At 43.3% G+C, this 15,036-nt stretch overlaps 1 protein-coding gene across 1 annotated transcript in view; it reads left to right on the plus strand.

The window, feature by feature from the left end:
- LOC147712654 (suppressor of tumorigenicity 7 protein homolog) overlaps positions 1-15,036 on the plus strand; it is a 1,198,755-nt gene that overhangs the window by 3,381 nt on the left and 1,180,338 nt on the right. Inside the window, exon 2 of the mRNA XM_086923345.1 lies at positions 13,348-13,430. Coding sequence (XP_086779471.1) covers positions 13,348-13,430 — 83 coding nt within the window. The remainder of the gene's footprint in view (positions 1-13,347; positions 13,431-15,036) is intronic.

A 15,036-nucleotide genomic window follows, 5' to 3' on the forward strand; every position in this document is an offset into this window, starting at 1 on the left:
GGTTCCAGAGATATGGATTTTACAAGCAATAATAAATCAAAGCAATTTCACTGAACTGCTAACAAGCCTTGGCAAAGTCAACGATTTGGACACAAACATTTTCAAAGAAAACTTATGTAAAAGTCAATGTGGTCAGTTCAACGTACTTGGAGCGACCAGCTTCAGCAGGGAGCTAGTCAGGGGGACCAGCAAGGCCCTCAAGAACAGTTACCTTAAAAGGAGAAGCAATCTTTCAACAGTTCCAGGCTCCTTATCCGTGTTGCAATGGATTCCTATGGAGTGGTCCTGATGCAAGGGATGAAGGGTGTTGAACCTACTCTAAGGATGTGGATGTGACTCAGTCGGTGTGGTCTTACTGCAGGGATCCTCGAAGATGGCGAGGGGGGTCCTGGTTGCAAGGTCGACGTCCCATAAAGTCGTCTCCGGTCTGATCAAAGTCCAGTTGCCACTGCACTACCAGTCACCTGTTGTCGCAGTCAAAGGCCAATCCTTCCTCAAATGATAACTCTCCCTCTGAGGTTCCCAGCAACTCTCTGACAACACTCCCGGGTTCAGAAAACATGGGCGCACCTCTGTGCGTCAGACGTTTGTCCTCTGTGCTGCATGGTGGCAGTTGCAGCCACTTGAAAACTTTGGGCTACCAATTTGCCCCAGCAGGCTTCTTCAGCAGTTGTGTCCCTGTGCTGTGAACACAGTCAGCAGGCCCTTGGAGTTCTCTTGGCTTGAATAGGCTCTGGAAGTGACTTCACCATAAGCAGGAAACAGCAGGCACAGTCCCTCTATTCTTTGGCCACCAGGTGCAGCAGGTGCAGCCTTTTTGCTGTTTCCCTCAGTGCAGTCCTTCTTACAAGTCTGAGGTCTGAGTTCCAGGGCTGCCTATTTCATGCTCGGAAAGTGTCCTCAGGACATGATGCCGCAATGGGCTACCAGGTTTCCTCCCACCTAGTGACCAATTCCTGTGGAGTGTGGCATCTGGCGATCCCAGATGCATCATTCTGTCCTCTCCCAAGACCTCTCTCTCTGTGTACAGACCTGCCTAGCCCAACTCCTGAGTATGGCTACCTCAGGGCTACACACACCTGGGGAATTGGGTTGGCAACTGGTTTCCCCTTTCTGCTCCCAGTGCCAGAATGTCTACCTCAACAATGGGGCAGCCCTCCCCCTGGTGTCCCACATCTGCTCCTCAAAGGTGGCTTCACCTTTGAAGCCTCCCTTTTGGAGCTAACACCTAAGTGACTTCCTGCTGGAGTGAGATGACACCCCCCACTGGCCTGCAATCCCTTATTATTCTCCTTCCTGGGAGTCGTTAGGATGTCTCTCCAGAAGAGCAGAAAGCTGTCTCATGGAGCAGGCTTCATGTGTGCCTAGGAAGGCACAAAGGTGTTTTAAAGCTGCACACTGCAAAAAGTTACATTAATTTCGACTTGAGATAGACGTCGGGCTTAATGCAATGAGTTGTTTGATACCTTGGAGTGCCCACTTTGGTTGCACTGTTCAGGAGTTAGCACAGCTGAGGGATCAGCGTGTAACCCATGAATCGCCTATTGGGCAACCAAGTCTTTATACAGTAAAACTATAGTTTTACATGCCTTACTGCCAGGACATGTAAAGCAGAAACCATACCCAAGCTTTTCAAGCGGTTCACTAGTTATCTCCGTTAAGGTGTAATATACAGTGTTGGGTCCTTTGCATGAATACTAGGATTAGAGACTGAGAGTTAAACGTGGTGCGTATCATGACTGAGATATCTCGCCAAAAATGAGCTAGCTGGCTAAGGCTTTTATGATAAGGGCCAGAGGCAAGGAAGATGGAAGGGTGTTTGGAGTGGCAGAGCAACCAGAAGAAAAGTTTGATGTTCATTGACTTTGCATCGAAAAACTGCAACTGTCTCACAGTTTGTATTGAGGTCAAGAATAGTGAAGGAGAGGTTAGATTTAGAGATGACTGCGTTCCTTTTCGTAGTATTCTAGCATTCTCATTATGTTAGAGCTCCAGGAACAGTCTCTGATTAAGATCTGGGTTCATATTCTATCAGGCTTTACATTTTAACAAGGTGCTGATTTTGCCACTTATTCGTAAATCTGCATACTAGGCTCGAAGTAAGTGGGTATTGGAAGTTCCAGAGTTGGAATGTCCTGTATGTTTCTGCACACCTGCAAACCAACATGTTTTAATTGTTTAATTGTTTTAACCAGCTCATGTCCAATATCTTCCCAGATTGTGAAATTATGCAAATTTACACCTGACTAGGGCAGGAGTAACGTTTTTCCAAGATTTGAAAATAGGGGGTGTAGGGAAAATAATATTGCAATCGCTGCTGTTTCACATGAGCATATGTGTGCATGTATATTTGTTCATGAGTAAATGGTATTCGTGAGTTTGCTAGGGGGTATTGTTTCCAGACCGATCTTGCTTTCATGTTTATGCTTGTATTTACATATAACCAAAGGAACATCCTGAAAGACTCAAATTGTTACATTTTGTAAACATATGTCATATTTGTATACTAGAACCAGTGAAGGTTTTGCACGAATTGTTCAATCTGTCACAGACCGATGCTGTACTACTGTAAAGTGGCAGCCAAAGGAGTTGTGTAGCAGGAATGGTGGACCCACTTATTCAGATGACAAATTAAACCTGAAAACCTACTGTCCTTGAGCTTGCACTCGACACCAGGCATTGAGATTTCCACACCCATGTACCATCAGACATACAGTGGTCTTGGAGCCAGCCCATTGCTTAACATCGGTTGGTTTCTTGTCATTTATTTGCTTGGTGCTTAATCAATAGTTGTCTTTCCTCTTCATGTGCTTGTCTCTCCACTGGAGCATAGCCTCTTTAACATCCTTATTGATTGGATGACTTGTTTATTTCCACAGTCCTCATGCAGTGAAGGTCTTTTTCATAAAGCATTAGTTGAGAGTGCATATGTTCTTGTTCTGTCTTCAAGTTTTGGCTGTCTAGTTTTCTTTTTAGGTTTCGACCTGGCGAGGGGCACGTCAGTGCCCCTCCCAGTTCCAAAACTTTTGTTTTCAGTAGGGATGTCGGCACCGCCTCTGCCTCTCATTGGCTAGCTCCATAAATGGAGGCTAGCCATTGGGAGACAGAGGCTGTCAATCGCGCTTTCTCTTGAAAACGCGATTCGGGGGCGTTTCTGGTGCTTTTTTTAAGCCCCGCCCCTTTGTCCCGGGCCGCGCTGCGATTGGCTGCCGGCCCGGGACACCCCCGTGACGTCATTCCCCGGGCCGCGCTGTGATTGGCTGCCGGCCCGGGACCTGACTTGTTACCATTGACTTCAATTGAAGGAGGCAATTTCAAGCGGGAAACAACGAAAAGCAAGCACTTTTTCCTCCAAAGACGGGAGTCTCCCACATTAATCGGGTTTATTGGCATGTGTGCAAGCCTAAAACTTGGCAGCTGTGCATCCTCGTGATGTGTGTCTGAGTCGATAACGCTGCGATGCTGCTGCTCTCGTGAGCCGCCGATGTGCACTCGGGCGGAGGTACTGTGCCTGCCTCCCCAAAACACGCCTCCGGGATCCGAGCAGGCACGAAGGAAGTGAGACTCCCTGCTCGGTGCGAGCGAGGCACGGCGGAAAAGAGAGAAAGCTCGCCACTGAGGAGGAGCGCGGAGGGCCAGGCCGGCCAGTCACAAGGTAAACTCCCCTGCACTTTAGGGCTTTCTTGTAAGCTTTGTTTACACCCCTGCAACAACACGGAAAAGCACCATGCTCGCGTATTTAAGAAAATCCCCATCGCCCTTAAAACTCTAACATTTGCATCGTAAGGTTACTTTTCTGAACTAGGCAACGATGTTCAAATGTGTACCCTCGTTTTGTAAGATTTAGAGGAAAAAAAAGCGGACCTTATTAACGAGTGTATATAAGTTTTATACTTGGAAAAAAGACAAACTCAATCAGCAAATTCGGCTGTAAATGTGATAACATTTGATATGCAATTGAATGGTGCTTTCCACTGTCCACATGCAGAATGACGTCTTATTTCAGAGGGCCAAGTCTCTCTCACCGTTTGTCTCATTCAAAATCAAGTTCTCTCGTCTCATCGTCGATTAAAAAAAATAACGTTCTTCTCTCCTGTCAAAGATGACTGACAATTAAAATGATCGTCACTTTGGTGGGCCCGGCCTCACTTTCAATTTATTGTCTAAACGTGCCCTTCTTTTCTTTCTTCTATGACTCTCTAATAGATGAGTTGCTAAGCATTCCAGCGTGAACTGAGGTTCCAGTGGTAAAAAAACAGTAACCGTTTAAACGTTTTAGAAAAATTGTTACCTTTATTTTTGGACTTTGAACATGGCTGCCGTTGTGCAGCAGTTCATAAATCTTGAAATTATAGTATTTATTTGTTTTTGTAAACAGGAAGTGACATTTACATTAGTTTACCCGTTGCACACAATTATAAGAAAACGGATTACAGAGGGCTGACAGCTGATTATCGTAAATCTTAATGTGAAAACAGTTATGCATGGCTCAAAATACATTTTTGACCATTCTAGAAAAACGAGTTCGGGCATATTCGGATATTTCTCTTCAGTGCCAGAATGATTTGGAGAACGCTATCTAAAAAGGAAGGGTTTGACATGGTTGGATTACGATCAAAATTAGGCCTGGGCACCCATTGAAGAACTGGCCCACACTTGTGGATAATTAGTTGGCATAAAATGTTGCTTCATTCGTATCGGGGGAGTTATTCCTCTATCTTAATCCCTTCTTTTTGCTATTCTTCTTCACCTGGCATATCTCACTTTTCTTTTTGTCTCTCATTTCATTTCGTTACTCTCTTTCCTTTGTCATTTTGTCAAGGGATGAATGTGTTTCACAGTATTGTTGTAAAAAAACGATTGTTTTGAGTTGTCACCAAAGTTTTTTTTTTCTCAGTTTTATAGCTAGCCTTATTTTTTTAAAAATATTTTCTCTCAATTAAAAACGGGGGCCCCTCGCAGTTTTGAAGGTGACAAGATGGCAGCAAACACCTCAGGCTCATTTGTCTGCTGCTGGAGACAAAAGTAGAGCCTCTTAAATGGCCACCATTTGTAATCTGTCTCTTTGCACGCACAAACCCTCTTTCACTCCATCCCCACTTACACTAGTGCTAGCTGTGATGCTCAAAAACAGCCTCGCCACTCGCTGAGGCCTCATAGTCCTGCTCAGTGACTCAGGATGGGGGGAGACGCACCACATGCTGTGCCGGCTCAGTTTGGTCCATTGTCCTACTGCACATGACAGTGAGCACCCAGGGTCTGTACTGGGTCATGCTGAGGTCTGGCATCTGCTCTTCACCTGCAGCAGCCTTTCGGGCTGTGTGCCACCAACCAAGGCAAATGTTGGGAGTTTATTTGCAGCTAAAAAAAACAAACTAAAAACAGCCGACCAGCTGGCATTTTCCTCAGGCCACTCTGCCAATCCGACCCTGGGGTTTTATATGGATGTCTGAGTTTGATACAGACATCTGATACAGAATACAATTATATTTTATCTTGGGGCGTAGATCTTTTCACATACACATTGTAATTGTCAATCATTATGGAAGCTTGGCATGCGTGTTTTACTCTGCAATATCTTAAAGACATTTAAAACATACAATTTGCCCTAGAATCCACCTACTTAAGCCATCTGGCTCTAATTTTTGATATCCTTTATTTATGTTTATAGAATTGAGTATGTGTAATGAACGTGCTGTGTTGTCCGTGGATATGGTGACTCGCTGAATGGGTGTCTAGCTGCCTGAGGGCGAAAGTAGTTCTAGGAAGAGCTGGGTCCTGAATTATTTGAGGACAGCACAGTACTTCATGAACTTGTGGACTGTTGCTGGTTAGGCTTTCCTGAGCTGGGCTGCCACCTTCTCCTCGTGTAGTTGCAAGTAAATTGGAGTTTCTGGAGTGGTTTAGGACATTAGAGTGGCATTTATTTGTTGGGAGGGGTTAGCCAGGTCAACAGAGGTTTGCGTGAATCCTTCCAATACTTTGAAGGAAACTCTAACTTTCAATGTAGTGAGTCGGCCTACAAAGCGCTTATGCCATTGACAGACCATCCAGAGTTCTGTCATGATTGACATTACAGTTCTTCACATTTTGGAGCTATCTCGACCATGTTTTCTCTAGAAGGCACAGACAAATAATGATGGTGCAGTTTTTGACCAAATATTTGGCCAAAGCATGAGTGGTTATGTGGGGAGATAAACACCTCCTTGGCCTGTGCTCGAAACATGTAACAGTAGCTGGTTTGCAGCTATATAATTTTCAGTGTTTTGAAGACTGTTATTTCTAGTGCTGTGTTCTCTGATGTATATGTGAAGTGTGCAAAGTGATTGCAGTAGATGTGCTGTATTATAGGCTTCTGGACAAGCTACCATTAGGAAGCACTTTTTTGGCTGAAACTTGTATTCAAAGGCCTAAACATTCGAACTTGTAATTCAGCAGAAGAAGCAGTCCCGGGTGGGTGTGTGTGTGTGTGGGCCTGGGTGTGTGTGTGTGTGTGTGTGTGGGTCTGGGTGGGTGTGTGTGTGTGTGTGTGGGTCTGGGTGGGTGTGTGTGTGTGTGTGGGTCTGGGTGGGTGTGTGTGTGTGTGGGTCTGGGTGGGTGTGTGTGTGTGTGGGTCTGGGTGGGTGTGTGTGTGTGTGTGGGTCTGGGTGGGTGTGTGGGTCTGGGTGGGTGTGTGTGTGTGTGGTAGTAATTGCTGTCTGCTGAGCTCGTCCGTAGGGTACAATAGGTCTCACATTTGCGAGAGATTAAGCTAATGGCAATGTAAATGACAATGCCATTTATTTATGTTTTCAAAACCAACACATAAATACAAATGTTGTCATTTACTGTGCCAATAGCTCTAACTTTTCCAAAGGCGAAACCATTGCATTGTAAATGCTTGTTTAGATTACAGTGGGTATTTCCCACTGTTTATTCAAATTCTGAAAATTAGTGGTTATCAGGTTTTATACTTTTTGTCGGTTTCAAAGATCTGCCAGAATCAGTGATTTTTCATTGCATCTCAAAATAGATTCATAGACCATATTTTTATTGTAGCAGCCCATCTATTATAAGTAGTAGTGTGCTTTTTTTAATAAGCTTCTTCAAGGTTCACCGGGATCACAAAACATCTTTGGAGACGTAAGGTGGAGAGTAGGAAAGGTATCAATTTTTCTATCTCCTCTTTTTGAGGGTAGGAGAGAGGTAGGTGGAACTGCAAAACATGATTCGGCAAACATGCCTGGATTTGTATATCTGATCTTGTTGATTATAATTAGACACATGGAAGGGAACAGGTGCAGCTGGGAAAATGTGCAGCTTTTGGTACATACCTTCAGCGGGGGTAAATGCAGTTTTTGGTGCACGCCTTCAGGGGTGCTAATGACCGAAGGGCCCTAAACCGGCATGATAATTTACAGTAGCTAAACAATCCGTAGCTTGTGCACTACCCTGCCCTTCAGTGAGAAATAACTTGGGACCACGAGAAAAACGTAATTTAAGTAATGGGTAAAAAAAGCGTAAAGGATACACTGGAAAGATAGATATGGCAATGTTGCCATCTAGTGGGGAAATTGGTGGTTTGTAGTTTAAACCGAGTTAGGAAGATTTCAGTCCTACCTTTTTGAAGTCTGCTTGAAACCATCCTGTGTTGCTCTCCAGTCAAAAATCTGCTCACCACGTTGCTCCCTCCTCCCCAGACCCTCAGGTCGGCTGTCCTTTCCCCCCCACCAGACTTATCATGCTCCTGCATTGCTCCGAGCCCACTTTGCTCTCTGCTTCTACCCCATGCTTATTTCTCTTCAAGTGCTCCCCTCCCCACCAGCTCTCTGATTTGGCGCAAATATTTAAAAATTTTAAAGTTATATATTTTTGGAGTGCATAGCAGGTACCATTTTCTGCCTTGCTGCTCTGTTATGCACGTAAAAAACAATGCTTGCATGCAAGTAAAAATGCTTTATTTCAAATTTACCGCGCCAAGCTTTGCCCACTAAATTAAAACGGTAAAGTAAAAAAAAAAAGGAATAAAATAGCACCTGTGCCAATTTGTAAGCGCATGCCTGGTGATGCATGCAGGCACAATCATGCATGTGTGCAAATATGGGAAGACACAGCAGCGTATATGTGAATGTTTGTGTCATTGTGCCCTTTTTGGTTGTTTTTGACGATGCTGTTCATCAGCAACAAGCATTGGCAAAGCCAGTAGGTGAAAAAGGCGAGACTGATTGACTTTAATAATACTTGTTTTTTTAATCCTAATTTAAAATATGTAGCATCTTTTATTTTTTTTAAAGTTTTGTATAGCGCAAACATGACCCCTGGGGGTTCAGAGCACTTTACAACTGATCAGAAAAGAAGCATGTAGAGCAAACAACAAAGTGACCCCGAAAGGTACTGGGTGTAGTAACTGTAAACCAACAAATCCAAAAACATAATCATAACATTCGAGTAATAAACAAGGGTAAAGACAGTGTCATATGGGGCCCAGAGAGTAGAGTTTCTAGGGCAGAAATATGTTCATCAATAGCACTTTAACTTCCTTTTTGAATGATGCCATTGGGTTCAGTCTGATATCAGGGGGCTCTAAATTATCAGGGCGATATCAGAGAAGGATCGGTTGTAAGTTTTTTTTTTTTAATATTATTTCTATGGTTTCAACAGTGTGGTGTTGATAAGTCTAGAGGAACTGCAGCCACAAAAAAGCTCTAGTTTTCGTCCGAGGTAAATTGGGGTGTTGGAAGTGTAGGGCTATATGGGTCATGGAGGATGTTTTTAGATGCATTCTTGCTTCATATGGGAGCCAGTTTAGGGATTTTAGATCGGGAGTGATGTGGTTGTTTCTTTTAGATCCTGTGATGACCCTTGCAGCAGAGTTAAGAGAGACCCTTTGTGGAGCTATCTTAGATCTAGGTGTTTGCTGTTGTGTGCAGTGCATACAATGCTCCAGTCTTCTTTTTTTTTAGTCTGCTTAAGCACATTTTTCACAGGTGAAATTCAATCCGATACCTTCAAGGATTAGGAGGAGACTGTTGAGAATCTGTTAACAGCATACAAAAAAAATGTAGGAATGTCTCCTTAATGTTCACAACTTAAAATAAGATGGTGAGATTTTCTGTTTAACACCTTGGCTGCTTGGGGTTTTCCCCTCCTGTGCTGATCCTTGGTGAACTCCATTGTTCATGACGAGCTCAGCTCGTCATAAGCACAGCTCAACCGTGCCTCGTCATGAGCATCGAAGGGGTTAAAATGTCATTGTAATGCCCATCCACAGTCAGTGAAGGGTCTTCTACCCCTTGCTGGACTCTCTTCCTGCATTTGCAGCGATGTTCAATGAGTTGAAAAATGACTCCTTTCTCATGTAATTAAGTTGGACAGTGGGGCAAACCTGTCTAGGGCCAATCCAACATTCTGTGGACATAAACGGGGGTGAGTCTTGTCCGTCATCCTTTTCTATCTAATCTTGGCAGAGCTTCCTCCCATCCTGTCTTCCATCAACGCCCCTGCCCAAAGCTTCCCTCTATATTAATTTTAAATCTCCTCTATGCTGATGACCTGGTGCTTATTAGCCGAACAAAGGTCGACCTGCAGCGACTTCTGAATGCCACTCAAGAATACTCCACAAATGGTCTGACAATTAACACCAAGAAGACAAAAATCATGAACTGCTCTAGAAGAACAAATGGCAAAGTCCACTTGTTCCTTGACTCAACTAAGTTCGAATATCTCAGCAAATACAAATACCTGGGCCTCCTATTCGATGACAAGGGGACTTTAAAGCCCCAAAATGAGGAAATATAAAGAAAAGAGATTGCACCGGCTGCAGGGAAATCGGAATGAGCTGTCGTATAGCCCTATCTTAGAAACAGCCAGGGCAAAGGTGGTGCCCATTCATGGAAGTGAAACCCTTCGGGGCAGGGACTCGCAAATCCTAGACACAAAATTTGTGCTAATCAACAGGGAAATCTTCCAACTCCCCAGTTGCACCTCACCTGCCCAAATTGGGCTGGAATTTCGTGTAGTCAAACAGTCAGATGCCAGGCATGCCGCATTCACTAACATTTGTTACAGGCTCAAGTCCCCAGAGAAGAACACCGTAAACCATAATGTTTGGCTGGAAATTACCAATAAATCCCACTCAGTGGCCATGGAGTACTTTTTGAAGAACAACTGACTTGTTTTGACTAGCACAGTCATGGGCTGCATCACCCAACCACGAAATATTGAAAGGAGTAGTCTTTAAAACATCAATACTAATATCATCCTTGGAAGACAAGGCGACCCTTGAGAAACGGGCACATGCCTGAATGGTATTAAACAAATACACTTCCTTGAAGCCGCAGCAATATTTAGGTGAGGCCTTCAGCAGCAGGATAAAAGGTCACTTCTTGAAACACCAGCCAGGGTCTTTCCATCAAGCCCACACACACCAATCCTTGGTCTAGGGCAAAAGGAGAGGCGGCCTGCAGCTGTGCGTGCACCCAAAGGAGGACACAATGCATATAATCTGTCTCTGCAGTGTTCTCTAAACCTTCGCCATCGCTCACTGCAGCCATTTTGGGAACAGGCAGTGGTGTATTCCCTTAGACTAGCTATATTAGCCTGCAATAGACCCGCACTTAATATCCCAAACAGCTAAGTACCTCCATGGGGTTGATAGGGCTTTAAGGAAGGCTCCTGGCCTGCCAAAATAAAATCACCTACCTTGAATATCTGTCCCAGAGATGATGCACCCCCCTACAAACCAGTGTCACCATTTAAACAGCTTCCTCTGACACCTTAAGGCAGATTGGAATTAAACTCCTCATACGAAACCCCACAATAACAATACAAAAGGGAGTGCTCCTTATCTTGGGACTTTACTAGCTGCATCATTTGCACTACTGCAGTAAGGCAATCGCCTTTTAACTGCTGTTTTAAAACTGTTCTTTGCACAAGCTCTCTATCGGCGTCAGTACTTTTTTCTTGGACTAGCTCACGGCCCCCAGCAAGGACACACTTCAAGTCAGGACTACATTGATCCTACCCCTACTTGGGCCAGACTGGGAAGCACAAATTTCTTTCCCACAAATCTGATCTATTGTATGCTTACACTGATAATGATAGTTCATGTTACACGTTTGTCGTAAGTTATTCATATGCAAATTGCACAGAAGGATCTTTAATACTGTACTTGGCAGACCAGGGAATTGGATGCTCCTACTCTTTTTCTAACCAGCTGGAAAGTTTTTTACTCGTGATCTTAAGTCTTTCATTGCAAATCTTTTTTTATTGTATTTTTTCATTTCCTATGATTCATATTGTAATGCTTTTTACTGATTACTTTTTAAAATGTCATTGTGCTAATCATGCAAAAAAAATCACTAGTGCAATACTGCATGATTTTTACTTGAGGCGTCTGTAAGAGTTGGCGCCAACGGGGAATGCGCCCTGCACTTTAAGCTTGCCAGGAGAGTACGTCGTGATTTTTTAGCACCTATGTTTCTTTGTTTATATATTAATCGGCTTGACTCCTTCCTTTTGGATTTACGTAAGGATGTCCTGAGGGTGGTGGACAGATATCTACCTGTCTTGCTATATGCTGACGATACTGTCCTCTTTGCATGTATGGCCAATAGTCCGCAGCACTTGCTTGACCGGTTTATTTTATTTATGGACAGTTTGGGCCTGAAAGCCAATTTACTGGAGTCTTTTACCATGGTTTCGGCCTGTTTAAAACTAAATCTAAAACTTTTACCATTCCAGGTAGACAAATTAGCATGGTAGATAAATTCCACTAGCTGGGCCTACTATTGGACACCACACTGAATGCCAATTTCTCCCTAATGCCAAGGCGCAGTCCCTCAACAGAGTACCACACAGTATTGAGGAGTTTCCAAGGCGGCTCGGCCTACCCCCATATCAGATCAATCGTTGATCTCTGCAAAGCTAAATGTGTTTCAACAGCGACCTTTGGTTGTGAGGTCTGGGGATACAAGGACTGTTACCCAATTCAGGTGGCAGAAAACAAGTAGTTAAGAAAGTTCCAGAGGTTACCTCAAAGTGTACCGATGGAGTTTATGTATGAGGAATTGGGGGTTGGCTATATTTCGGATTATATTCATGTTTGCTCTTTAATTCTATGTTTTATCAATTTGGACCAAGAAGTAATTCGAGTTGAACAGAAGGATTTTAAGTGATTGTCTTGCCTTGGATCGTGGATTTGACATTCGGTGGTTAAATTATGTCAAATGTTCAATATCTAAGTCTGATATTACCGGAGTTAAGAAATCAATTTTTACAACATGCCCAGGGAAAAAGAGCAACAATGGGTTTGCTTAGAAAATCTCTAATGTATTATACTACGGTCAAATCCCCAAATCATATTGAATTATATTTGCTGCTTGATATGGCAGTTTAACATAGGCGACTTTCCACCTATTTTTGATTGAACCTTTTCTCCAGTGTTTAGTGGGCTGGCACAAACCTTCTTAGTATCCACCTTGTTCGTGTGATTCTGCTGCTATGCTTGATACCTTGCACATTGTTTATATGTATTCAGAATTATCTAACTTTCGTTAAGCACATTCGACCGTTGTTTTTAGCACAGAATTTTAGGCAAGTTCGACCAGTCTTACTGTAACTTCAATTCTCAAGTACACCAACTGTCTGTTTTATGTGTCATGGTTTTTATCGGGGGGTTTTCATTCCAGTGTATGAGATGCTATATGGTGTCTCCTCTCTTATCGAGGGTGAATGTTTCTTAGGTAATATAATTAATTATGTTTTGTTGAACTTTCATTATTTATTTTATTCAAATCTAATTAGGAATAATAACTGAAAATGTCAGTGTAATGCCTTCTCACAGTCAGTCGATATCTTTTGCAGGCCTCTCCTCCTGCATTTGCAGCCATTTTCAAGGAGTTGAAAAAGGACTCTTTTCTCATTAAAATTATTGAGGCAGGCACCTTTCGACTCTCTATGAATGGACATATTGTAATGCTACTTCTTAGTAGATCAGCTGCATCACAAACTGAAGGTGTGGCTGCAAACAATTAGTTGCTGACTGGTCTACACTGCCCCCCCCTTTGAATTTCATACCCTTTGTCCATTACAAGTCGCAACATCCAATTGTACCCAGGAACATTTTGAATGTCCTTAGAGATTGTGATATGTATTGAACGGCTTGTCTCTCCATTTAGACAAATACAACTGTGTTTTCAGTCATTGAATATGGAGAAAATGGTCACAGTTGAATAAAAAAAATAATGCATGATCATAGTTTGTGCTTTTTCTGTCATGTGGGCTTTAGAGAAGTCCAGTGTATATTTTTCACCTTACTGGTTTGTCACACTCCATTTAATATAGAATTTGTTTTCCTTCTCATTGCAGTGACTGTAGTTTTAAACACACTCACGCCCAAGTTCTACGTTGCTCTAACAGGGACTTCATCTTTCATATCTGGACTGATATTGGTGAGCATTTCTATATTGTTTGTGCGTATGCTTCTTCTTTATTATGTAGACTGCATTTCAAAACCTGAGACACTTCAGATGAAGCTGTGATATGAGTAGATGCTTGCTTGATGTTTCACATGCTTATTATTTAGGCTTTGCTGAACACATAAATGGGCAATGTATTTCTTCACATCTGTATCATGGTTCAATTAGTGTAATACATTTCAGAAATGCACATAACTCTTTCCTGACCAACATAATCAAACTATTTTCCACAGATTCTTCTAACCGTCTATTTTAAGGCAAAAGCCTAATAGCAGTGTAGCAGTCAGGTTGCTAAAGACTTCTTAAGGGCCCTACTGAGTCCCTTGCTTACTAAGCCACTGGAGTCAAGCTATCCTCGCTGAAGACGGCTGATAGCCAGAAACCGGTCCTAGGATGCTTGATTCTATGTCCAGGAAAGACATGGCTTGGTAGTTCGGGCTGGACTGTTCACATGAGGCACAGGTTCAAGATTGATTTGCACATGGCCATGTCTGAACTGGGGTGGCTTGGTGAGCAAAATAACGATGGATCAAACCCAGATCTGTGACTGGGGGTGAATGTTTTGCCATTGTGCAACATTCCGTCCATCATCATGTGTGTTTTGCTGTTCACAATTTGTTTTGTCATTCATATTTCCTGGCTTTCTATTTGTTGGCTTGATTTGTTTTAGCAGCTTGAGCATGCCATTTTCCTTCCCATGTAGCATAGCCTTCATACCACCTCTCTGATTAGCTCCTTCTATCCTTCCATGGGTGGTCGCTTTTCAGGAACTCTTTTTGTAAAAAATTTTGTGACCTCCATTTTTGAGTTCTCCATGAGAGTGCATGTGTTTTACAGTTGTGTCCATGGTAGCTTCTCTCCTCCCTGCACTCTGTCCTCAAGCTCTGTGTGCGTCTTTGTACTTCATCTTCAACATTATCCTCCTCCCTCTCGTTTCCCATGCGCTGCTCTTCTGCCTCTGTGTTGTTTATTGTAGCAAACAGTAAAGCCAGGATAACGTTCCTCTAAGAGTCTTTAGGGCTAAGCAACTGTTTAATAGGCAAACATAATGATCCTCGTCCATAAGCTACCAACTGTGGCTGCCTGTCATCACACAGACGTTTTTTCCAGCATATAACAACAATACATGCAGTGATTGTCTGTAAATCCATCATATTGCCCCTGGTCAGCTGTTCATGCACAGCAGCACTCAGAACCCTGTCTCAGCCAGTAACATGATCTCCTCGAATACAGTTGACAAGACCACCACAGACCGAGATGCCTTGGCTCTTCAGACAAACCAGCTGGCCATATAGTAAAACTATTAAATAAACTAGATACATGTGGTTGCGATGAAGCTGACACTTCACTCACTGCTTGCTCTGGCTCCCCATAGCGCTTCATACCTCCCTTTCTAGGTCTTGCCTGAGCCAGCGCATGCGCTGCGAGACATTTAGTATTTGGGTTTTCAAAGTGCTTCCAGAAGCTTTTGCTGGCCTCAAGCTTGCGGCTACGCGCACGTGCGCAGCCGCCATCTGCCTCCCTTCGAGCACAATCACTTTCACTTTTTCCTGCTGCCACGCGCGCATCACTAGCATCT

Source organism: Lissotriton vulgaris, chromosome 5, assembly GCF_964263255.1.
Source record: "Lissotriton vulgaris chromosome 5, aLisVul1.2, whole genome shotgun sequence".
Classification (NCBI taxonomy): Eukaryota; Metazoa; Chordata; class Amphibia; order Caudata; family Salamandridae; genus Lissotriton; species Lissotriton vulgaris.